The sequence below is a fragment of the Pristiophorus japonicus genome, chromosome 9 (assembly GCF_044704955.1).
Source record: "Pristiophorus japonicus isolate sPriJap1 chromosome 9, sPriJap1.hap1, whole genome shotgun sequence".
NCBI classification, from domain to species: Eukaryota; Metazoa; Chordata; class Chondrichthyes; family Pristiophoridae; genus Pristiophorus; species Pristiophorus japonicus.
The window spans coordinates 114,734,691-114,761,336 of record NC_091985.1 but is presented as its reverse complement, the minus strand read 5'-3'; the positions used below and the strand labels follow the sequence as shown (position 1 = coordinate 114,761,336).

General features: G+C 46.0%; 1 protein-coding gene across 2 annotated transcripts in view; it reads left to right on the top strand.

Annotated features, from left to right (window-relative positions):
- tmem181 (transmembrane protein 181) overlaps positions 1–26,646 on the top strand; it is a 174,387-nt gene that overhangs the window by 70,383 nt on the left and 77,358 nt on the right. For both annotated transcript variants that reach the window (XM_070889710.1, XM_070889709.1), the window contains exons 4-5: positions 3,347–3,437; positions 5,480–5,601. In XM_070889710.1, the coding sequence (XP_070745811.1) occupies positions 3,347–3,437; positions 5,480–5,601 (213 nt within the window). The remainder of the gene's footprint in view (positions 1–3,346; positions 3,438–5,479; positions 5,602–26,646) is intronic.

The following is a 26,646-nucleotide window of genomic DNA, read 5'->3' as shown; positions in this document are numbered from 1 at the left end:
GGTTGAAGGGGCCCTCGAACATGTTTGTTCCATTTCCCATACGTATGCTCTCACTGCTTCCCCCTTCCCCTCAGAAATACAATAGGGTTCCCCATGTCCTTGCCTTCTACCCCACCCGCCTCCACATTCAACAGATCACCCTCCGTCATTTCCGCCACCTCCAGCATGATCCCACCACCAAACACGTTGGCCCCTCCCCTACCCTTTCAGCATTCTGAAGGGACCAAATCCCTCTTCGACACATTGCACCTCAATCACCCCCTTCCTTTCAATAACAACAACCTGTATTTATATAGCACCTTTAACATAGTAAAACTTCAAAAAGATTTTCACAGGAGTGTTATAAAACAAAATTTAACACCGAACAACATGAGAGATTAGTGCAGGTTTTAAGGAGTGTCTTAAAGGAAGAAAGAGAGATTTAGGGAAGGAATTCCAGAGCTTAGGGCCTAAGCAGCTGAAGACATGGCCACCAATGTTTGAGTGATTAAAATCAGGGTGCCCAAGAGGCCAGAATTTGAGCAGATATCTCGGTGGGGTGGGGGTGGTAGTAGGGCTGGAGGTTACAGAGATCGGGAGGGGCAAGGCCATGGAGGGATTTGAAAACCAGGCTGAGAATTTTAAAATTGAGGTATTGTTTATCTGGGAGCCAATGTAGGTCAGTGAGCACAGGGGTGATTGGCGAATGGGACTCTGTGCGAGTTAGGGTACAGGCAGCTGAGTTCTGAATGACCTCAAGTTTACATAGGTTAGAATGTGCATTGGAACAGTCAAATCTAGAGGTAACAAAGACATGGATGAAGGTTTCAACAGCAAGCTGGGTGGGCGATGTTACGGAGGTGGAAATAGGTTTTGGAATATGGCGCGGATATGTGGTCAGAAGTTCATTTCAGGGTCAAATATGACACCAAGGTTGCAAACAGTTTGGTTCAGCCTCAAGACAGGTGCTATGGCGAAGGATGAGTCGGTGGCTAGGGAACCAAGTTTGTGGCGGGACCGAAAATAATGGCTTCGGTCTTCCCAATATTTAGTTGGAGGCAATTTCTACTCCATCCAGTACTGGATGTCGGACAAGCAATCTGACAATTTAGAGATGGTGGAGGGGTCGAGAGAAGTGGTGGTGAGGTAGAGCAAGCGTACAGGTGGAAACGAATGCTGTGTTTTTGGAGGATGTTGTTGAGGGGCAGCATGGAGATGAGAAATAGGAGAAGCGCAAGGATAGATCCTTGGGGGACACGCAGGTTACGATGCAGGAGCGGGCAGAGATATCATTGCAGGTAACTGATTCTGATTAGATAGATAAGAATGGAACCAGGCAAGTGCCGTCTCACCCAGCTCTATGACGGTGGAGAGGCATTGGAAGAGGATGTAGCGTTCAACCGTGTCAAAATCTGCAGACAGGTGGAGAAGGACAAGGATGAATAGTTTATTTTTGTCACAGTCGCAAAGGATATAATTTGTGTCTTTGATGAGCCATTTTGATACTGTGGCAGAGGCAGGAACCTGATTGGAGGGATTTAAACATGGAGTTCCTGGAAAGTTGGTCACGGATTTGGGAGACAACAATACGTTCAAGAACTTAGGAGAGGAAAGGGAGGTTGGAAATGGAGGGATGGAGTTGTTTGCAAGGACAGAAGGTCAAGGATTGTTTTTTTTGAGGAGATGAGTGATGACGGCTGATTTGAAGGAGAGAGGGACGGTAGCCAAGGAGAGAGAGAACCGTTAACAAATAGGTTGTGTTTATTTGTAACACCTAAAGCTCCATTGGGGCCCCCCCTTGATGTCAAGTCCTGATTGGTGATTGGTCAGGTTTGGAGGATAAGACACACCCAGCAGTTTCCCTTTGCAAAGTGTAATTCGAGCCATTCCGACTGCCGACTCCAGACAGGAGAGCTCACTTGGAACAGACAAGGGTCACTGTCTCCCACCGCTCCAAAGAAATTCCTGTCCCGGCCACCTAAGTTACTGCCCCCCCTGCCCCCACCTAAGTGTGTGGCCTGCCCCCCTGCCCCCTCCAACCCCACCGAGCTCCTCATCTTCTCTCCATCCCCTCTCTTGCCCCTCCCCCCACCCCCCTGCGTGCTAACTTTTTGTGTTTCATGTACAAGGAGCCCCCAGCTCCCTCTGTACCTCAGCATTTTGTAATCTCTCACCATTTAAATAATTTGCTTTCTAATTTTTCATACCAAAGTCTGTATTCTCACATTTTCCCACATTATACTCCATCTGCCAAATTTTTACCCACTCACTTATCTGTAATCCCTTTGCAGATTTTTTGTGTCCTCCTCACAACTTGCAACACTTGGTCCCTTCATCCACGACATTAATATCGATTGTAAATAGTTGAGGCCCCAACACTGATCCCTGTGGCACCCCACTAGTTACAGTTTGCCAACTTGAAAATGACCCCTTTATCCCGATTTTCCGTTAGTTAGCCAATCCTCTATCCTCTCTTACCCCCAACCCTGTGAACTCTTATCTTGTGCAGTAACCTTTTTATGTGGCATCTTATCGAATGCCTTCTGGAAATCCAAATACACGACATTTACTGGTTCCCCCTTATCCACCCTGCTTGTTACATCCTCAAAGAACTCCAGCAAATTTATCAAACTTGATCTCATTTGCATAAAGCCATGCTGACTCTGCTTGACACTATTATGATTTTCTAAATGTGCTGCTACTACTTCCTCTGCCTCTTTCACAGAAGGAAATAGGGTTTTAGGGGGAGGGGAGGAAAGGGGGATGTGGGTGGAGAGCAATACAAGGAAGTGGTCCGAGATGGCCTTATCTGCAATTGACACGGTGGGAGTAGCAAGGTCAAGGGGGTAACTGTGAATATGGGTTGGGGAGTTTACATGGAGGGAGAAATTAAGGGAGGATAGGAGGGCAGTGAACTCAGGAGAGAGATAAATTGAGATGGAGGTTGAAATCAATGAGCATGAGAAGTCACTCACTGTAGAGGTTAAGGGAGGAAAGCAGTAAAGATATCTCGGTGATAAAAATGTTATGGTACTTGGGTGGGCAGTAGAGAATGAGAATTTTAATTGAGGTGAGAGAGGTGGAACAGGTGAGATGCTCAGAGGAGTAGATGGACAGAACAAGGTGTGATTTAGTGATGAGAGGTACACGATGGTCTGGGCAGGGCAAGTGATAGAAGGTATAGCCAGGTGTGGAGGTTTACTGAAGCTACGTTTTGGATTCTCCGGAGATCTGAAGTGTTTGAACTGGATTGTCCAAATCCCAGCTGAAATTTGAAGCCTTTTTGGATGTGATTCAATTGGTAGCTACTATACCACCAGGTAATCATTAGAAGTTAAAATTAGATTTTTTTTCTCCCCCTTCTCAGACTAATCCTTTAAAGCTGCAAACGCCAGGGTTGTCCACATACAATCAAGAGCTGTGGTTAATGTGTCGGTTTGAATTGAACAAGTCCACAGGTAGGAGTATCCTATATACTTTAAACATGTACAAATTATTTATGACCTTCCAGCCTTGGATCTCATCATTTAGACTGCAACATAGATTTTAAGATGAGCAGGAGGGCAAAATGAAAAGATCCTTCCATTGTGCTGAATGCTTCAAAAGGTGAGAATGGAAATTGTGGGCAAGGTTTATATGGACTGATTCCGTACTCCCATTTGGTGCATCATAGGAAATCGTGGATGTGCAGCCAGTGAATTACCACTAATGAAAATTAATAGATATAAAATCATGGGCTGGGACCCTGCGGTGAAGTCTTTGCAAGTGCTGCTCTCTGCAGACAGTGCAGAATCAACCCTATATTGTTCAAGGAAAGTCCCCACAATGCCTGGTGTAATGCACACAGTTATACCTCCCTCAACAAAGGAGGATGTGCACAAATTGACAGTTTTTGTTGATGCTGACAGACAACCATTTAGTGTGTGTCTTTTATACTTAGTCTCACTTTCTTAATTCTGAATTACGGCTTATCTGTTAGCTCTCTGCACAATGACACCTCTGGTTAAATCAAAGAATAACAACCAAACAGATTCAAAATAGGGCCCATAATCGCGTTATCGGTCAGATTATGAGTCAAAGCGGAATAAAAAAATTGTTTAAAATAGTAAGTTTTTCTTGTGCACCAGCTAAATTTAGACTAGCCTGTTGGGCCAATTGTTACCAATGGGCACCTCAGATGGAGCCTCCCCTGCCAACTGTTTATATTAGGAAGTTACAGGCATACTTCCCTGGCAGCCTTTGTATATAAACTACCCATGAAAATCTGTTGAAGGGGTTTGAGTTGGGCTCCCAAACATTTAAAAAATCATGAGCTAGCAGAGGTGCTGACTACAATTTTCAATTCTTCTTAAATATGCAAATTGTGCTGTGGGAATAGAGAGCAGCTAAAATAACATCCATGCTCAAGACAAGAGAGAAGTAACTATAGACTGGTTTGTCCAATATCAATTGTGGGCAAACACTTACAATCTGAAATAAAATTAGTGAACATTTAGAAATGCGTGGATTACTCGAGTACTACTGCCAGTTAAATGCAAATTGCAGATGACAAATTTTATAGCATTTGATAGTGACTGGTGGATAGATAAAGGGAAGGTAGTGTATTGTGATTTTCAAAAGGCAATCCATAAAGTGTCGCACAAGAGCCTTTGTCAAATTCAGGCATGTGTTGTAAGAGAAAATGTAGCATCATAAATAGAAAGTTGGTTGATAGACAGGAAACACAGTTAGGGTAACTAAATCTTGTTTGGATTGGACACGATGTACCCCAGTACACTTTTTTGTTCTGTGCTTATAGATGATTTGGACTTGATTATAATGGACACAATTTTGAAATTTGCTCATGACACAAAAGTAGGGTGTTGAGCAACAGCAAGGAGGACTGTAAAAGACTTCAGGAATACATCAAAAGGTTAGCAGAATGGGCAGACAGGTGACATATGCATTTTAATGTGTATAATTGTGATGTAGTACATTTTGGGCAGACTAAAACAAGAAATTAAGTATACATGTAATACAAGCACTGAAGTTTGTGGAAGAACTGAGACCTAGTGGTGCAAATATATAATTTCCTGAAAGTGGAAGCGCAGGCAGATAAAGCCTGTATAATAAAAACAATATAATCTCAGAACTTTCTAAATAGGAGCAAAGGATGTAAGAATGAAGAAGTAATAGTTTGTACAAACTATTGTTTAGTCTGCAGTTAGATTATATGTGCATTTTTGGGCAGCCCATTATAGAAAGGACATTAAAGTCCTAGAGCTTACAGTGTCGATTCACTCGGATGATGCCAAAGATGGAAAACTATTAGTTTTGAGAGAGACAGACACCAAATGAACTGTGATACTTGGTGAGCTATTCATGTGAGAGACTTGGCAGACTCATAATTGGTAGTGTGTCACCTTCATTTAATTTGAAGTCTTGGTTGTGGAGTATCATCTTTGGGATAATGTATAAGCAATAAGAGTGTCTATTAAATCACATTTTTGATTTTCTTCAGGTGTAGAAGTCCGGAAACATTTCCCAATGATGGTTGCAATAAGTGGTGTCATGCAAGACACCAGTGTGCCAAACATCAGGGTTGATGCTCACAACCACACTAGGTCACTTCACTGTACAAATGTAAGTTTTGGTAACTGTTATTTGTAACTGGTGTATTGTACTTTTCAATGAAACCCTGCAAAGCACCATGTCATTTTCTATCCCTTCTCATATTTCCAAAAACGTGAGTTGTGCTGGGGACTCTGTGGCTCAATGAATTAATACAGTGCCATTTTATCTTTGTGACTGGGTTTGAATCCAGCCTCGGCCAATGGAATAAACGTCTCCCTGTAGAAGGATCTCTAAGGATCTGGTTTGAAATGCGCTTGAGCAGCTTCAACCCTTCCTAAACAAAAAGCATTCACATTGGTTCATTAGGGAGTATTCTTTCACTGTTGGGTTAAGGTGAATTGTTGGGACAGGATAGAGCAGAGGGCTTTATTCTACATTCACTGCTTGAGGTACTTGATGCTGGCACTGGGTGTCCTATATATTGACTGCAAAATCTTTAATCGTGTCTTCAAATCCTTACGTTATTTTGCTCTGCCCATTTCTGCACCTTCTCCAGCCCTGTCTCCATTCACACCCTCTGCTGTTGCAAGTACTGTACAAACCCCATTTCCCTCCCATTCTAATCATATCACAGCCCTACCCTTTGGAACTTTTAAATTCTAAGTTTTAAAATAATTTTTTAAAAAATGAATAGTATTGCTGAATGCGTTTTGACTGGGCCTCTATTTCACTGATCACAAAAACGATAATGGCTTGTGGCACATGAACTGTGGAAAATAGTCCTGACAGGAAAAATACTAATTACTTCTAATCCACTGTTGCAAATACTACACAAGGTTAAAGGCAAATAGCACCCAATTCTCCAGTGTAAGTGCATAGTTCTTCTCAGATGGGTCTAGAAGGACGCGAATAGTGAAAGGAAAGTGCCGGTGACAATGGTAACATAGTGGTTGTTATTGAACTAATAATCCAGAGAACAAGTTCAAATCCCACCATGGCAGTTGAAAATTTGAATTCTGTTTTTTAAATCTGGAAATTAAAAAGCTGGTATTAATAAAAGTGGCCATGAAGTTGTCTGTTCTTAAAAACCCAGTTGATTCACTAATGTCCTTTTTAGGGAAGCAAACCTGCTGTCCTTACCCGGCCTGGCCTATATGTGACTCCAGTTCCACACCAGTGTGGTTGACTCTTAACTGCCCTCTGAAGTGGGTTAGCAAGTCACTTAGTTGTGTTAAACAGCTATTAGCAATTCAAGAAGGTGGCCCACCACAAGAGATGGACAATAAATGCTGGACTTGCCAGCGATACCCAATTAAAAATTAATTAATGCCCCATAGAATGCAACTCTTAGTTTCCAAATTTAAACTGAATTCAGTTAAACCCTGGTATAACATAACACATATACAAATCACTAAAATTAGTGACACAGGTCAATAAGGCTATTTTAAAAAAAAAAGTAAACACAGCATTGGGATTCATTTCCAGAGGGCTAGAATTGAAAATCAGTGAAGTTGTGCTAAATTTGTATACCTGGGTGAGACCGCAACTGGAATACTGTGCACGGTTCTGGTTTCCGGTGCGGAGAAGGTTTAAAAAAGATTTATAAGGATGATACCGGAACCGAGAGGTTATACCTATCAGGAAAGATTGAACAGGCTGGAATTCTTTCTCTCTAAAAGAGAAGGCTGATAGAGGTAATAATGAAAACATTTGATGGGATAGATGTAGCGAAGATGTTTACAACCAGTGCCAAATTAGGGATGCATTTGTACTGTTTTCACTTGGGGAGACCAAAACTAGGCCATAAATATAAGATAGTCACTAATAAATCCAATAGGAAATTCAGGAGAAACTTCTTTACTTAGAGAGTCGTTAGAATGTGGAACTTGTTACCACAAGCCGTAACTGAGGCAAATACTGCGGATGCATTTAAGGGGAAGCTAGATGAGCACGAGAGAGAAAGGAATAGAAGGTTTTGTTGATGGGGTTAGATGAAGAGGGGTAGGAGGAGGCTTGTGTGGAACCGAATAGCCTGTTTCTGTGCTGTACATTCTGTGTAACAAATAATATTAAATGGGTCTTTATTTACCTTGCTTTTATCTGGCTCTATTGTAACATGTTGGGCAGTTACCAGCAGGAATATTTGTTGCACAAACTAATCCGGGACTTGTTTTTTAAGGTAAATTAAAAAAACTCAACTGTGGGGTAGTGAGTTAGACACTGGCCTTTTACCTCTAGGACCTGGGTTCAAATCCATCCAGGATTGTTGGAAACTGCATGTGTTGGAACTCTACGGCACAAGTTCAAATCCCACCATGGCAGTTGAGAATTCTTTTCTTGGACATTGGTTTAAATTAAGGGCTGGGATTATAAACTAAACGTTCAAAACTTAAAATCTTAACTAATTGAATACATGAGAGATGGCAGGGCAGGTGGTGTGTTTCTGCTGTTGCATGTGGGAGTTGGTGGACACCATTGAGGTCCACGGCGACCACATCTGCAGCAAGTGTCTGCAGCTCGAGGAACTTCGGCTCCACGTTGATGAGCTGGAATCTGAACTGCAGGCACCACGACACATCAGGGAGGGGGAGAGTTACCTGGACGCTGCGATCCAGGAGCTAGTCACACCAGTTAGATTAATGAATTCAAATTCGATCAGTGGTCAGGGACAGGAGGGTATGACTACGAGTGAGGAAGGTATGGGGACACAGGATGTAGTGATGGAGAGCCTCAGCCCTTGCTCTTGTCCAGCAGGTTTGAGGCTCTTATTCCCTGTGTGAACGAGAGCAGGGACTGCAGGGAGGTTGAGCAAACTGACCACAGCACTGTAGTACAGGAGGCCATTCAAGTGGAGGGAGTAAAAAGAAACGTAGTGCTAGGGGACAGCATCATTAGGCGGATAGATACTGTTCTCTGCAGCCGAGAGCATGAGTCCCGAAGGTTGTTTTGCCTACCCGGTGCCAGGGTTTAAGGACATCATCTCTGGACTGGAGAGGAACTTGGAGTGGGAGGGGGAAGATCCAGTTGTCGTGGTCCAAGTGGGTACCAACGACATAGGTAGGACAAACAAAGAGGTTCTGCTGAGGGATTATGAGCAGCTAGGGGCCAAATTAAAAAGCAGAACCACACAGGTAATAATCCCTGGATTACTACCTGAGCCATGAGCAAATTGGAATAGGGTAAATAAGATCAGCGAGTTAAACATGTGGCTCAAAGACTGGTGTGGGAGAAATGGGTTTTGGTTCGTGGGATACTGGCACCAGTACTGGGGTAAGAGGGAGCTGTTCCATTCAGGCGGGCTCCAGTTAGACCGTGCTGGGACTAGGGTCTTGGCAAATCAAATAACGGGCTGTAGAGAGGGTTTTAAACTAATTAGTGAGGGGGGGGGTGTTCAGCTGAGCGGAAATTTAACAAGTCAAAGAATAAGGAGAAGGCAATAGAGCAGGCTAACATTGGGGGAAATGAAAACCAGAGCGTGCCAGGAAGGGACAGAATGTATAAACATAGAAGTGTACCAGAAAGTGGAGCAAAGCAGGAAAAATGGTGGTTAAAAACAAATTTTAAAACTCTCTTATCTGAATGCACGCAGCATTTGTAACAAAATAGGTGAGTTGATGGCACAAATAGATACAAATGGGTATGAGCTGATAGCCATTACAGAGATGTGATTGCAAGGTGACCAAGGCTGGGAACTAAATATTCAGGGGTATTTGACAATTCAGAAAGGCAGACAAAGGAAAAGGAAGTGGGGTAGCACTGTTAATAAAGGGTGAGATCAGTGCGTTACTGAGCAATGATATTGGCTCAGAAGATCAAGGTGTTGAATCAATTTGGGTGGAGATGAGGAATAATGGGGAAAAAGTCGCTGGTGGGCGTAGTCTATAGGCCCCCTAACAGTGGCTAACACTGTTGGATGGAGTATAAATCTTGTTTTTTTTTTAAAAAAAGGAACAGCAATAATCATGGGCAATTTTAACCTTCATATTGATTGGACAAAGCAAATTGGCCAGGGTAGCCTTGAGAAAGAGTTCATAGAGTGTATCTGGGATAGTTTCCTTGAACAGTATGTTGCGGAACCAACCAGGGAGCAGGCTATCTTAGATCTGGTACTGTGTAATGAGACAGGATTAATAAACTATCTAGTAAAGGATCCTCTGGGATTGAGTGACCATAGCATGGTTGAATTTCCAATTCAGTTGGATCTCAAACCAGTGTCCTAAGCTCAAACAAAGGAGACTACAAAAGTATGAAGGCAGAGTTGGCTAAAGTGGACTGGGAAAATTGGGCTCCTTTTTTTCTGATGCTGTTTTATGGCGTATTGCCAGAGTTACACCCATTTACCTTGGCCCCAAATACTTAAAAAAAAAAGTAGCAAGTTTCCCTGTTGTATTTTTGGAAAATGGCGCCGCGCATTGTCCTGTAGCCTCAGGGAGTGGAGCCTAATGTCTGCGCCGAAAAAAGATGCCCCCCTCTTCTGCGCATGGGCGAAAAAAAAGGACGTTTTTGACGTGATTCCTATAGGCATGCGTGCACAGTACAGCTCCCGGTCTGCATTCGGTCATTCTTTAAGGACCCGGTTGTGTGTGAACACTTTAATTCTCATTGGTAAAATCGGAGCTGCAATATAAGATACAACGTGGCGCAAGGACCAAGAATTTCTTACAGGATGAAGTGCAGGCACTAGTTACTGTGATATTGAGGGAAGATGGCACGAGCTGGACACCAGCAGAAGTCACAAAAGTTTCAACGAAAGAAATGAGGAAATGCTGGAACCAACTTGCAGAAGATTACTGTGCAATGGTGACCACCCCGAGGTCTGGAGGCCAGTGCAAAAAAGTGGCAGGGCCTTGGTCAAGTAGTTAGTGTAAGTAATATTTTAATTTATTCAATGGAATTGCAATTGTAAATGTGACCAGTTTGTATATGTCCCACCCAGCAGAAAACACCCTCTCTTAAAAAATTATATTTTCATCTTTGCAGAAGAAGGTGGCACACAATAAACGGGAAAGAACTCGAACAGAAGGAGGCTCGGCAAATCTGCACCCACTGATACCCTTGGAAAAGAGGGTCGCTGCTTTGATGGGTCCTGCCTGGAGAAAAGCAACCACCACTGCACAAGCTGGGCCCACACTCGAGGGAGAGGGTAAGCCCTGCAAATTCCACACTCTGGCTTTGATAAATGTTAAGTGCTAGCGGGCTAGCCATGCTTCGGTTCATGGGGATGTCTCCGTCAGCTACGCTTCAGTTGATGCAATGTGCTAACATTCATTGTGGTCCTTCAAATGAGCCTGCTGCCTGCGCTGTGTGAGCCTACTCATGCCACCCTGCCCCCTCCTGCTGCTAATCATTTGCATGTTATATTTTGCAGAACCTGAGGCCAACCCTGACGAGGCAGAAGGCGATGCAGAAGAAGATTGAGATGCGGATGAACCTGAAGAGAACATCTTCCAATCCCACCTTCCAGACCAAGAGCATGGGGGTGAGGGGGAGGGGGAGGTGATGGATGAAGCCCCCACTGTTGTACTCAATCTGGAGGAGGTGCAGGTATCGCCCATTGAAGTGCCAATCCCTTCCGAGTGGTATGAGTGTTGGTGGGACATTCCATGGTTTCCAACCGTCCGAGGCTGGGGATTCCAGTGGGGTGCAGCGAGGCACACGCAGGGCCCCACCGTCCGAGGCTGCGGGTCCCAGTGGGATGCAGCGAGCCACACGGAGGGGAAGGAGAGCTCGACCGCGCTATCCTGAGGTGCAGGATCTAACAGATGTGGTTCAGATGATGGCAATGAGTGCGGAGCGCATTGACCTTACCCGATCATTGCTGTACACCATCAGTGGGGTGGGTGTTGCGGTATTGGGACTGTCGGGAGAAGTAACTACACTCTCACGAGAAATGGGAACACTGGGAACATGAGGAAAGAAATGTCTCTGTCAGCTGAAACAATTGAAGGAGGGAATGTTGCAGATAGCTGATGCGCTGTTAGTGAACATGAGCGAGGGAATGTTGCAGGTAGTTGACACTGTTGCTCAATATGAGGGAGGGCATGTCACAGGTAGACACCGTCGGCGAACATGTGGGAGGGAATGTTGCAGGTAGTTGCGACACTGTCAGAGCACATGAGGGAGGGAATGTTGGAGTTAGCTGCTGCAATAAGGGAACAGACCCAGACCCCGCGCTTATTAACACAATCAACTGCCACTCCCACTCCAATCCCCAGACCAACCTATAAGTGTGCATTACCTAAGATGTTCAAAAGAATAAGCTTGGTTGGAGTCAGAGAAACACGTCATCGCCTGCGGGCAGGGGTGGAGTTGTTAATACGGGTTCTTTTTCCCTCGATCTGTTTCAGCGAATTCACTGACACACGAATACCAAAGCAGCTTATAACAAAGCAGTCTTTATTATTTGTTTCACCGGCCGGGACTTATCAGAACAAAGGGACGCTCTCCCTCAGAGTGCGCCCGCTTCCCTCGGACAAGCCCCGTTACAATGTAGGGGCGCAACGGTTATACACTTTCAGTACGTAATACAATTGAGGGACATTCAGTTCACCCTATCCTTTGTGATCCCTCCTTCCCTTTGTCCACTCATTAGCCGATACCTGGCCTTCCTTGTCCAATTTAGATATGGGCAAGTGGTTATAGCAACTGTTTTACACAAAGAGCTTTCTCACCCATTGCTTGTAAATGTTACAATTTTACTGGCGTGACTAGTAACTAAGACCTTGAGCAAGTCTGTTATTTGTGCTGATGTAACATTTGCAGTCTGACATTCTTTTAGTTATCTTTCCATGATTCCTTTGTTCACTTCATTTTCACACATTCACATTCCCCCCTTTTATCATTCCATGATAACCCTGGTGACTATTCCAGGAGTATCGCATTCAGCCGTTCGCACTCTCCTGATCCTCCTTGTCGAGTAGATCTTTAGTTTTCTGGATCATAACCCGGGAGCCCATGGCCACAAGAGGGTTTGCTAACCTTGCCATCATGACTTTACAACAAAGGTTAAAGCAACCAATAATCAAGCAACAGGTAATTATTACTATGATGAGAATAATTGCTCCATGCATTAGATACGATCCCCAGGATCCACCTAACAGCCAATCAAACCAGCCTACTCCTCCTGCAGGGGTGGATAACTTCTTTACCTCCCTTCTTATGTGATCAGCGAGATTGGTTATGTTTTCTGAATTATCGGGGATGTAAGTGCAACATTCAGATCCTATCAGGGCACATGTTCCCCCTTTCTCAGCTAACAGATAATCGAGGGCCATTCGGTTTTGTAATGCCACGGTCCGTATTGCTATCATTTCGGCCGTGATGCCCTCCAGAGCTTCAGCAGTATAGTTAGCTATCTGTTCTAATACCCTCTCTAGGTTCTGTACTTCATCCATGGTGCGTCCTATCCCGAATGGGAACATCATGACCCCAAAGAACCTTTCGGCGGGGGTGAGGGCTCGCCTGTGTCTGCTGGAGGCATGTGCTTCCGCCAGGGTACGTGTTTGCCGCACAAATGGCACCACATATCCCAAATAGCAGGACCCTGTCCATCGCCTAGGTAACCAAGGGGTATGCCCTATGCCCGCACACAAAATATGTGCCGTTATACGCTGCCTTTATATATATTGTATTGGGGTCCCAAGACTGGGCCCACAGACCTCCACCTGTTTTATTCGGAAGGTGAGAGAGGATAGTGACTTGTGCACCTGTTGTGATGTTGAGGTTGTGTGGGCAATCGCTGTACCCTATGATCTGTCCCTTTCTGCTGGTGTCATTTCGGGTTAAACATATGGCCCCGGTTGGCCTCCCGATCCCCGAGGTATTGGTCAGGACTAAGAATGGGGGTTCCTTTTTATGGTCATAGGGTGGTTGGTACCATCCCTGGAACGTTTGACTAATGGGGTACCCAGCACTCTCCCACTCGGTGACGTCCCCGTGGTTGTCCACACGATAACGGTATGATGCTCCCCCTGCCCTCTGTGATCCCTCTCTTGACCCGCCTTTCATCTTTCGTATTTGCATTGGCCCCCCTCTTCTCATGCTAGTCTGGCTCAGAAGCCACTTGACAGTCTCAGTTAGGGTCAGTGGAACGGGGCGCAAAGGAATTCCCCCTTTGGAATGTATAGGGATATGTGAGCACACCCAGCAACTAGAAAAGTTCCCATTTCGCGCATAAACATAAGACATGTATAGGAACGTGTTTACATGGAGTTCCTTTTGTTGTCTTGCCCCCTGTATGTTATAAGCCGCCAACGCCATTATACTAAAAAGAATCCACAACCCCATAGCTATGGGTTAAGTGGATATCATCCAACGTCCTCTGGACCCGTCAGGTTCCAAGAGTCCCAAGGACCCGGTTTGTCCTTGGGAAGATTGGAGGTACACAATCTTCAGCAGCTTGTCTTTGCTCGCCCGAATGTTCCACTTATTCAACTATGGGATAGAAGAAGTCTGTAACATAAATATAGAGGATAGTTAAGGAGTGATAAGCTTGCAATGATGCAGGTGAACCCAGGCACTTCTCCCTTCAACCTTAGCTGCAGTGGGGGTAGTGAGTAACACCTGAAAAGGCCCCTCCCATCGTGGCTCTAATCCTTTTCAAATCCATTTCTTAATCAGGACATACTTCCCTGGTGCCACGAGGGACAATTCGGGCGAAACTGGGAGGTCGAGGTGAGCATCTCGAACTTGGTTGTGGGCTATTTGCAGAGCCTGAGTCAGGGAAAGAACATAGGTGGTCATTTCCTCAGTCATGTGGTGGAACTGGACAGTGGAGGGGACATTCTGATTCTAGGGGGTCCTAAGGGGTCTACCATAAATGACCTCCGTGGGAGTCAGTCTACGGTGGGAGTAGTGCGGATCTGGAATAGGGCTATGGGAAGGAGTTTAAGCCAATTGAGTCCAGTTGATGCTACCAGTTTTGCAAGCTTGGTTTTAAGAGTTTGATTAGCACGTTCAACTAATCCCGCAGCTTGGGGTCGGTGGGCACAATGCAGCTGCTGGTTAATGTGCATCTGGGAACAGAATTCTTTGTTAACTTGGCCAATAAAGTGAGGGCCATTATCGGAACTCAGTCGAGCTGGGATACCATATCTAGGAACAATTTCCCTCATTAACACTTTAACAACAGTTTGAGCCTTATTGTCCAGGGTAGGGTAAGCTTCGATCCATTTGCTAAACACATCTACTATTACTAACACATATTTGTAACACTGAACTCTTTGCAACTCAATGTAGTCCAACTGCAAGGTCTCAAAGGGACCTTCTGGTAGGGGCGTCTTACCCCAATCACAGGGGACTCCCTTCCCTGGATTATGCTGTTGGCAAACAAGGCAGCGACTACTGATGTTCTGGGCCAGCGCCTGGAGTCTAGGGTGCCACCAAGTGGCCAAAAGCGTGTCACTTGTTGTCCTTGCTCCACAATGAGTAGCAAAGTGCATACATTCAATAACCCATAGGGCCAACTTGTCAGATATGCAAGTCTGTTCCGCGGGAGTGGTCCAGAGTTTAGAGACATTGTCATAAGTACATCCATAATCTTTCCACAACAGTTTCTTTTTCAGGAGCGTCCTCCTGTGCTTTAATGACATCTTGGATGGTTGGCATTGGTTTTTCCGAGGCTAACTTATCCTTTGCAGGATTTTTAGTTTGACTCATCATTCTGGACACCACCATTTGTTGTCCACGAGAGGCCTGTTTGGCCTCTTGGTCAGCACAGCGGTTTCCTATGTCAACCGGAGATTTTCCGGTGGTGTGGGCGGTACATTTGACAATGGCAATGCGCTTGGGGAGCATGAGGGCTTGCAACAAGTCAGATACTAGCTGCTTATGGGATATCTCATTCCCCTGTGAGGTTAGGAATCCCCTATTTTTCCATAATTGTCCGAAATCATGGGCTACCCCAAAGGCATACCCAGAGTCGGTATAGATATTGACCTTGAGGTCTTTAGCCAAAATACAGGCTTGGGTGAGGGTGAATAGTTCAGCTTGTTGGGCGGAGTAGGCGGTCTCAAAGGCGGCAGATTCCAGGACCTGATTCTCCTGGTCTACTATGGCGTATCCCAAATTGCGTCCGCCTTCTGGGTCAATGGAAGAGCTTCCGTCAACATACATAATACAGTCAGGGTCCTCCATTGGTACATCAACTAAATCTTCCCTGACCGAGGTAGCTTCTTGAATTAAAGATAAACAGTCATGACTCGGTTCTTCCTCATCTTGGGGTGGCTCGGTACGAAAACAGGCTGGATTAATGGCAGTACAGTGCCGAAAGGTCAGCCTAGGATTATTTAGTAGGTAGATCTCATATCTACTCTGCCTGGCCATGCTAAGATGTTGAGTCTGCAGTTGACCCAAGAGGGCAGCTACGGAGTGAGAGGTATGTACAACAATATCCTGCTGGAGGGTAAGGTTGGCGGCAGATTGAAGGCTATTGTAGATGGCAGTTAATATTTGAGTACATACAGGGTGCCCCAAGGCAACGGGGTCTATTTTAGAAGAGTAGTAGGCAACAGGCCTATGCTTATCCCCGTGTTTGAGTTAAGACAGCAGTAGCACAATCTTTCAGGTTCGTACAATATAGTTGAAAGGGCCGGGCATAGAGGGGCCAGCCCAAAGCCGGAGCTTGCAGCAGGGCTGTCTTTAGTTCCTTAAAGGCTTGGACGTCTGTGGTTTCTATTTCAAAGCTGCCTTCCTTGGTTGTGTACGGTGTGAGGTGCTTGGTCATCAGGGCAGCATTAGGGATCCAGGATCTACAGTAATTGATCATCCCCAACCACTGTCGCATTTGTTTAGCCGTGCTAGGGACTGGAAACTGGCAGTTGGTTTGACTCGGCTAGACTCCAAGGCTCGATGGGTGCCTGATAAAATGATCCCAAGAAATTTGACTTGAGACTGGCCAATTTTGACCTTTGATGGGGAAACTATGTATCCCAGGGAGGACAAGTAATTCAGTAACTGATTAGCATCCTCCTGATTACTTGGTTCATCTGCGCTGGCTACCAGTAAATCGTCCACATACTGAGTTAAAGTAGATCCCTTAGTCAGCGTGAGGGACTATAACTGTTTCTGCAGGCATCTTGAGAATAAGGTCGGGGAGTGGATGAACCCTTGGGGAAGTCTAGTCCATGTATATTGCTGTCCCTGGTAAGTGAAGGCGAACAGGTACTGACTCGCCTGGGCTAGCGGCAAGGCGAAGAAGGTATGTTGGAGGTCTATTATTGCGAAGATCTTGCCGTTTGCTGGGATTAACGACAGTATCTGTGCTGGGTTGGGAACCAGAGCTGGATGATAGCATTGATGGCTCGAAGGTCCTGGACCAAACGGAACTGATTTGTTTTGCCTGACTTAGGGACTGCCAGTATTGGTGTATTACACGGGGACTGACATTAAACCAAAATCCCCTGTTCCACTAGTCCCTTGATCAATTGGTGGATACTTGGTATTGCCTGTGGTTTCAGTGGGTACTGACGGATGGAGGGCCAGTCCACATTGTCCTGTACTAGGATCTCAATCGGATCAATTGGCGTATAGCCCACTTGGGAGGGGTCCTCTGCCCATATGTGAGGATCCACGTAATCGGGTGTATTGGTGGCATAGTACCGTCAGGACCTTCTCGGGATCCCTGTGAAATTGGACCATCCGGCCATGCCCACAATCTGCAAATCCGGGCTGGTAGGGTCAGCCTCGTCTTTAGCTTGGCGCACCATAATTCCTAAATCTCTGGCATGGTGGGAAGGTAATACTTTGCGAGTGACGTGGGGTGCCACCGTTGGGGGCTGCCGCCACAACTTTCTATTCATTTCCACGAAATCTGCTTTCCCCTCCGGTCCAGACACTCTGGCTCTTAGGAGGATTTCCCACTCCTCTCCCACGTGATCCTGGTAGAAATTCTGGAGATCCTGATTCTTACCGCTAGGGTCACATGATAGGGTGCTTGGGGCAAATCCAGGGACCACCATTGAGGGGTCCGGGTAGTGTAGCACTGCTGTTTAAAGGTTCCTTGCTTTACAACGATCCCATCATCCCCGCATTCCAGATGTAACTGAAATTTACAGAGGAGATCCCTAGCCATCAAGTTACAGTCCAAATTGGTGGTAATAACAAACCGATGTTCCACAGATTCTTCCTTGTAATTTATTTTAACTGGTTCTGACATTGGGAATGTTGAGACTTGTCCCAGGAACCCTGACAATCCCTGTGTCTCGGTGGAGGCGGGGAGTTTAAGCTTCGACTGCACAGAGGACATGGAAGCTCCTGTATCTATTAAGAAGGGTTGCCACTCATTTTGAATTTTTAGCAATATCATTGGTTCCTCATCTGAGGAAGGTCCTCGTACAGTCAAGCTGCGTGGTCAGTATTGATATTCGGGTGACAGTTGGGCAAAGGGGTTGTTCTGGGAGAAGTTAGTACAAAATCCCCGTCCTCTTTCCCCCCCTTGCCCCCTCTTTTTCCTCCTCTTCCTTTTTCGTGCTGAGGGGAGGGGCATTCCCTGCTCCAATGTCCTTCCTGTCCACAATTAAAGCATTGTCCGCTCCTTCCCCAGCCCTGGCCGCGCCTCATACCCGATCGAGGGCCATAAGGGGGTCCATAGTTTGCGGGGCCTGGACCGTTGGGGTGTTGGGTATACCCATATTCTTGGTTATCCACCCATCTCCTTACACAGTGCTGTGGTTCCATTTGATATCCCCTTGGGGCAGGTTTCGGTCTTTCCCCTCGAGGAGGCTCTTCCTTTCTAGTCACGTATTCAGTCTTGACCCGGGTTGGGGGCGCACCTACCCCCTCTCCTTTCTTTTCCTGCCAATAATATTTCACTGCTCTCTCCATCTGGGCCTGACTGTAATCTGCCCAATTCATATTATTGTTCCGGATAGCGTGAGCAATCGAATGGGGTAGGCACTGAAGTAGAATAGCGCAGAATTGAGGTGAATTATCCCCCACCCAGAAGGTATTATCTCCAGATTGACCTCCATATATTTCAATGAATCTTTCCATGAATTCGTCGGCATTTTCGTCTCGCTTGGGTTTAGTTTCTAATACTGCGGCCATACTGATGGGCTTCTGAAGGGTCGTGCCGAGGGCGGTGAAAACAGCGTTTAGGCGGCCCTGGGCGTCATGGGTTGCACGTCTTAGGTGAGCTAGAAATCGGGAGTGCTCAGTTGGGCTCGGGGTCTGCTGTACCAGTGCCTACAGGTCCCTTGATTCTGCATTATAAACTGCAATGGTAGTTCGAAGATGATCTATAAACTTGGCAGGTTCCCTTTTCCGATCTGGCATGGTCGCCAGATTGGCCATAATTTCGCTCGGTTTCCAAGGCACATAGACATCTATGGTAGGGTGGTCTGCAGCTTGTTGTGCGTCAGGGTTTGGCATTGGTCGAACCGGGAGCTGCCGCCGGGGCTTAGGGGTGGGGGTGTCAATCTCGGAAGACGTTTCTGGGTCGGAGGGTGGCTCGGAGCCGTCTGACCGCACAGCACCTCCGCGTCCCGATCGGCGGGAGGGTTTGTTTTGCCTTTCACGACTGGCATTCTGACCAGCGGATTCACGGGATTGCTTGTTCCTTCGAGATGTAGATCTGCCCTTCCGGGTGTGAGCTCTGGTCCTCTCGGCTACATGGCTCGTGAACTGGGGATTTGAGTAGCTATCAGAGGATGAAGGGTCCGTCTGGGCTTGTTGGTTCGTTGGTGTGGGGTTAGGGTTATCCTTGCCTCCTACCGCCGGAGTGTAAGGCGGAGGTTGGAAAGGGGATTGTGGTAAGGGGTCAGGGGTTGCGGGAGGCGCCGTTGGGCGCCGAGTCAGTGACCATTCATCAATTTCATCATCAGCCTCGGTCAACGCAAAGCCAACCATTTGACTACGTAGTCGGTCAATACCTTTCTCAGAGGTCCCAGTGGATCTCTTGGTACGTTTTTCGTGCGCGCATTCTTTTTTTAAGACGTCTACGGTTTTAACATGTCCTGTCAATGAGAGTCCTAATTTAATGGCGTTTTCCTGCCAACTTGACAGAAGTGATGCATCTTTTAATTTTTGACACTAATGTCGCCACGTGGCAATTAAATTCTTGTCCCTTTTCCATCGTCCCCTTTTCCAAATCAATCCCTGTGCCCTTTTTGCTACCTCCACGCTTCTAGTGCCCCCTAGGGGCCATTGGTCATCTAATAATTTGTTCAGGGCTCCAGATAACAGTCTAAATTGTTCAGCTCTTTCAGGGAATTCTTCGCATAACTTTTGTAGCGGACTACCCGCATCCGTAGTTTTATCTAACTGGTTACCTATCCTCGTGTCGCCCCGCGTATTGTCAATAATCCCGATTGTCCCCGTGGTGGTTTAGGTTACCTTATCCAGAGCCTAGGCGGACCAAGTGATATACAAGATCGACGCCGTACCTGGCATAAGCACAATTTTAAATTTACACAGTCCCGTGTCGCCCCGCGGCTTAATTTTACGTAATTCCCTAACCTCTGCGTCACCGCGCGTTTTTTTTTCCTCCGCGTCGCCGCGCGATTTAACCTAGCCCTATCCTCCGCGTCGCCCCGCGATTTAACCTAGCCCTATCTAACCTAGCCCTATCCTCCACGTCGCCCCGCCGTTTGCGTCGCCGCGCAATTTAAATCCAATCAGTGCCTAGACGGGCCAAGTGATATACAAGGTCGACGTCACACCTGACTTGGACACTTATTTCCTAAGTTTAGAAGGTATTCGCCAGATTGACCTGGATCTCGTTCAGACACTACCTGAGAACCAGCGAGTGGCCAAGCTTTCCTCAGACTTTTGGAACTGAAGGAAACTGAAATGATATTTTAAAGTATACTCACTCCAGTGGCCACTTTCCTCCCGTCTCGTCCAAGGCTAGTCTGGCTCCTAATTCGCAAGTTTTCAGCAGTCGTCTGTTGAGATCCCACTTCTGACACCAAATGTTAATACGGGTTCTTTTTCCCTCAATCTGTTTCAGCGAATACACTGACACACAAACACCAAAGCAGCTTCTAACAAAGCAGTCTTTATTATTTGTTTCACTGGCCGGGACTTATCAGAACAAAGGGACGCTCTCCCTCAGAGTGCGCCCACTTCCCTCGGACAAGCCCCGTTACAATGTAGGGGCGCAACGGTTATACACTTTCAGTACGTAATACAATTGAGGGACATTCAGTTCACCCTATCCTTTGTGATCCCTCCTTCCCTTTGTCCACTCATTAGCCGATACCTGGCCTTCCTTGTCCAATTTAGATACGGGCAAGTGGTTATAGCAACTGTTTTGCACAAAGAGCTTTCTCACCCATTGCTTGTAAATGTTACAATTTTACTGGCGTGACTAGTAACTAAGACCTTGAGCAAGTCTGTTATTTGTGCTGATGTTGTAACATTTGGGGGGTCTAGTAAGGAGGAGGAACTGAGGGAAATCCTTATTAGCCGGGAAATTGTGTTGGGGAAATTGATGGGATTGAAGGCCGATAAATCCCCAGGGCCTGATGGACTGCAACCCAGAGTACTTAAGGAGGTGGCCTTGGAAATAGTGGATGCATTGACAGTCATTTTCCAACATTCCATTGACTCTGGATCAGTTCCTATAGAGTGGAGGGTAGCCAATGTAACCCCACTTTTTTAAAAAAAGGAGGGAGAGAGAAAACAGGGAATTATAGACCGGTCAGCCTGACATCGGTAGTGGGTAAAATGATGGAATCAATTATTAAGGATGTCATAGCAGTGCATTTGGAAAGAGGTGACATGATAGGTCCAAGTCAGCATGGATTTGTGAAAGGGAAATCATGCTTGACAAATCTTCTGGAATTTTTTGAGGATGTTTCCAGTAGAGTGGACAAGGGAGAACCAGTTGATGTGGTATATTTGGACTTTCAGAAGGCGTTCGACAAGGTCCCACACAAGAGATTGATGTGCAAAGTTAGAGCACATGGGATTGGGGGTAGTGTGCTGACATGGATTGAGAACTGGTTGTCAGACAGGAAGCAAAGAGTAGGAGTAAATGGGTACTTTTCAGAATGGCAGGCAGTGACTAGTGGGGTACCGCAAGGTTCTGTGCTGGGGCCCCAGCTGTTTACACTGTACATTAATGATTTAGATGAGGGGATTAAATGTAATATCTCCAAATTTGCGGATGACACTAAGTTGGGTGGCAGTGTGAGCTGCGAGGAGGATGCTGTGAGGCTGCAGAGCGACTTGGATAGGTTAGGTGAGTGGGCAAATGCATGGCAGATGAAGTATAATGTGGATAAATGTGAGGTTATCCACTTTGGTGGTAAAAACAGAGAGACAGACTATTATCTGAATGGTGACAGATTAGGAAAAGGGGAGGTGCAAAGAGACCTGGGTGTTGTGGTACATCAGTCATTGAAGGCATGCAGGTGCAGCAGGCGGTTAAGAAAGCAAATGGCATGTTGGCCTTCATAGCAAGGGGATTTGAGTACAGGGGCAGGGAGGTGTTGCTACAGTTGTACAGGGCATTGGTGAGGCCACACCTGGAGTATTGTGTACAGTTTTGGTCTCCTAACCTGAGGAAGGACATTCTTGCTATTGAGGGAGTGCAGCGAAGGTTCACCAGACTGATTCCCGGGATGGCGGGACTGACCTATCAAGAAAGACTGGATCAACTGGGCTTGTATTCACTGGAGTTCGGAAGAATGAGAGGGGACCTCATAGAAACATTTAAAATTCTGACGGGGTTAGACAGGTTAGATGCAGGAAGAATGTTCCCAATGTTGGGGAAGTCCAGAACCAGAGGTCACAGTCTAAGGATAAGGGGTAAGCCATTTAGGACCGAGATGCGGAGGAACTTCTTCACCCAGAGAGTGGTGAACCTGTGGAATTCTCTACCACAGAAAGTTGTTGAGGCCAATTCACTAAATATATTCAAAAAGGAGTTAGATGAGGTCCTTACTACTAGGGGGATCAAGGGGTATGGCGAGAAAGCAGGAATGGGGTACTGAAGTTGAATGTTCAGCCATGAACTCATTGAATGGCGGTGCAGGCTAGAAGGGCCGAATGGCCTACTGCACCTATTTTCTATGTTTCTATGCAGTCTGACATTCTTTTAGTTATCCTTCCATGATTCCTTTGTTCACTTCACTGTCTCTATTGCTTATACATTTTCACACATTCACAGAGTCACCAAGACCAAGTGCAGTGGGTGGTCTTAGAATAAGGTGGAGGAGAAATGGGTGCAGCCTTTCTTTGCTGCTGTTATTATTGTTACTGTTGTAACTGTTCTCTAATTAAACGTTTTTTGTAAGTTAGTAAATTTACAAGTTTAAAAGTTTGTAAGTGAACTTAATTTTAAGTTTGATACAAGAATATTTTTTATTAAAGTTAAGTACAAACACATGTTTGTTAAACTTTTGAATAAAATATATTTTAAATTATAACTGAATCATTTCCATTATTATCACAACTTTTTGAAGTAAACAAGAATCATTTCCATCATTTGTTCCATTAACACAACACAACATTACGGAACAGGTCCAAACAGTAAACATGGTCCATTTGGAGTAGTTGCCACTGAGCCTTCAGGCAGAAAAGCGTTCACGGATGAGCTGCTGGCGCAAGGCTCGAGCAATTGTTAAAGAGGCATGACGGCCCGCCCTCTGCTGTCATGCTCCGGGTTCAGGTAGTTGCATGGCTTCCTCGTCCTCTTCCTCCTCCTCGTCATCTCCATCTTCCTCATCATCATCAGCAACTCTCTCCTCAGGTGGGTCGTCTTCTACCAGCTGCTGCTGCCTTATGATGGCTAAGTTATGCAGCATGCAATACACAACAGCGAAGTGACCGACAATCTCAGGCGAGTATTGCAAGTAGCCTCCGGAATGGTCCAGGCATTAGAAACGTTGCTTCAAGATGCCAATGGTCCTCTCTATTATGCTGCGCGTCGCAATGTGCGATATGTTGTATTCCTGCTCAGCTTCCATCCGGGTTACATGTAGGGGTGTCATGAGCCAGGTGGCGAGGCCGTACCCTTTCTCTCCCAGTAGCCAGCTCTGCCCTTCAGGCTGCTGCTGAAACAGGGCAGATATAATGCTCTCGTGTAGGATGAACGCGTCATGGGTGCACCCAGGGTATCTTGCATCAACTGACATGATGTGATGCATGTCGTCACACACGAGTTGCACATTAATGGAGTGGAAGCCTTTTCTGTTCCTGTACATCTCTGAATCCTCCAAAGATGCTCGCAAGGCGATGGGGGTACAAATAATGCAGCCCTATTTATTTGGGAAACCAGCAATCCTGGAGAAGCCCACAGCCCTTTCACGCATTGCCCGGGCTGTCATGGGGAACTTTATGAAGTCATTCGTCTAGGCATATAGTGCAGCAGTCACCTGCCGAATGCAGATATGTGTTGCATGTTGAGAAATAGAGCACACATCCCCAGTTGTGGCCTGGAACGATCCAGATGCATAGAATGAAAGTGCAACTGTAACCTTCACTACAAAGCAGTCCTCCTGACGTTTCCAGGTTGCAGGTCTTCTTTTACTAACTCTCAGATCTCGGTTACAACTTCTTTGTGGAAATGCAGCCTTCTGACACAGTCTGTATCACTCAGGTACAGGTACGAACGCCTGTCTCGATATACCCGTCATGGGTATGGCCTCCTGCCCATCACCCTATGTGCTCTGAGGTTCCTCATGTGATGACGTCGAATCAGTTGTCTCCTCCGCAGCACCATCATGCAGAAGGCTTGCACAAGGTAGGGTATTGTCAGTATTGCCCCCATGAATAAATTGTATCTTTGCAAGAAGCTCAAAACGACAGGCAGGACAAGGTTCTTTGTTCTCTCTCCCCTAGGTCGACGCCCTAGTATGGACCACACCCAGATCTGAGCAGGCGCAATGATCGAAAACACCTCCACCCCTGGCTTCATTTGATGCATAGTGTAAGGTTTCTCGTGCCTTCTGTTCCCCTTCCACAGCTCCCCACCCCCGCGGGCTTCATTTGATGCATAGTGTAAAGCTTCTTATGCCTTCTGTTCGCCTTCCACCCCCCCCCGGGCTTCTTTTCAAGCCGAGCCCCTGTCTCCGGGCGAGAGACCGATTCTGCCGGTTGACACTACAACCCTCGAGCCTCGTTTGGAGACGTTCGGTGGTGGTGTCAGTTTAAAAAAAATCAAACTTAAAGAATTTCTGTGTTTTAAGTTTTAAAAATTTAAGCTTGATTATGCATATTTATGTGTTCTTGTCTCCCTCCAAAATTTCGCCTAAAAACAATGGCGTCATTCTGTGCCAACTTTTTAATGTGCGCTGGTTTTCCTTAAGTGCCCAGAAGTTTTTTTGGGAGTGGTCACATACACCGTCCTAAGGGAAATTTAAATTGGCTAAACTTGCATAATTGTGAAAAACTGGCGCAGACATCAGGTTATGCCTGCTACGGCGTAAAAAAAAACTAACCTAAAAAAATCGTAACTAACTTGAGCTACGCTGGTGCACAAAGATTGGGGAAACTTAGATTTTTAAATTCAGGTCAAAAAAAGCGGTGCGCGCCAAAGAAACGGTGCAAATCACGGGAAAATTGAGCCCAAAGTGTGGGATGGTTGATGAGCAGTGGCAGACATTTAAGGAGATATTTCATACCTTTCAACAAAAATATATTGAGAAGGGATAACCATCCGTGGCTAACTAAGGAAATAAGGGATGGTATCAAATTGAAAACTAGGGCATACAAAGTGGCCAAGACTAGTGGGCGGCCAGAGGATTGGGAAACTTTTGAAAGCCAGCAGATAACCACTAAAAAAAAAGATTGAGGGGGAAGATAGATTATGAAAGCAAATTAGCATGAAATATAATAACATTTAGAGTTTCTACAAGTACATAAAAACGAAGAGTGGCTAAAGTAAATGTTGATCCCTTAGCGGATGAGACTGGGGAATTAATAATGGGGAGCAGGGAAATGGCAGAGACTTTGAACAAATATTTTGTATCGGTCTTCATGGTAGAAGACACTAAAAACATCCCAATAGTGGATAATCAAGAAGCTATAGGGAGGGAGGAACTTAATATAATTACTATCACCATAGGCTCAATTTTCCCTTAATAGTAGTGCCCTTTTTTTGGCGTATTTATTTTTTTCAAAGTTTCCCCCATGATCTGCGCCGGCGTAACTGACTTATGTTCCCTCATGTCTGCGCTGTTTTTTTTCAATTGTTCGCAGCTTGGGCAGTATTTTATTCTCTTAGGTCGGCGTATCTGGTCATTCCCCAAAAAACTTCTGGTGAGTTAAGAAAACCAGTACACATTCACAAATGTGCGTTGAAAGACACCATTTTTTTTTAAATCAAAGATTTTGGAGGGAGTCAAGAACACTGTCAATCAATAATAAAGTTCAATTTTTTAAAAACTCACTTACACGCCACCAGCGGACGTTTTGAAGCAGGGCTTGAGGGTCGGAGTTTGGCCGGCAGAATCGGCCCTGCGGCCTGGACACGGGCTTGGGGCTCGTCTACAAAACACAAGCCTCCAATTAGTTAAGGGGGGGGGAAGAAAGAAGAGAGAGCGGTGCCAATCGGAGGGCTTGGAGCCGGGGGAGGGAGAAAGAGAAGTCACAAAACTCCAATTAGTACAGGCGGGGGGAGAGGAGAGAGAGCGAGGTGCCGATCGAAAGGCTTGGAGCCTGGGGAGGGAGGGAGGGAGGGAGGGAGAGAGAGAGAGAGAGAGAGAGAGAAGTCACAAGACTCCAATTAGAAAGGGGGGGTGGGGGAGGGAGAGGTGCCGATCGGAAGGCTTGGAGGCGGGCGTGTGTGTGGAGAGAAGTCACAAGACTCCAATTACGGGGGGGTGGGGGGGGAGGGGAAAGAAAGAGAAGTCACAAGATTCCAATTAAAGGTGGGGGGGGGGGGGGGGTGGTGAGAGAGAGAGAAAAGTCACAAGACCTTTGGGTGTGGCCCATCCATAAAGATCTGGAGAGATGCAACTACGAACCTGTGCTGCTTGATTTCCTGCCGTTTTGAGCTGCTTTCAAAGGTTAAATTTAAGTTAAGGGGACAATACTGACAATGCCATACCTTGTGCGAGCCTTCTGCATTATGGTGCTACATAGGAGACAATTGATTCAACTTCATCGCATCAGGAACATTAGAGCCCGTAGGGTGCTGGGTAGGAGGCCTTACCCACCTGGGATATA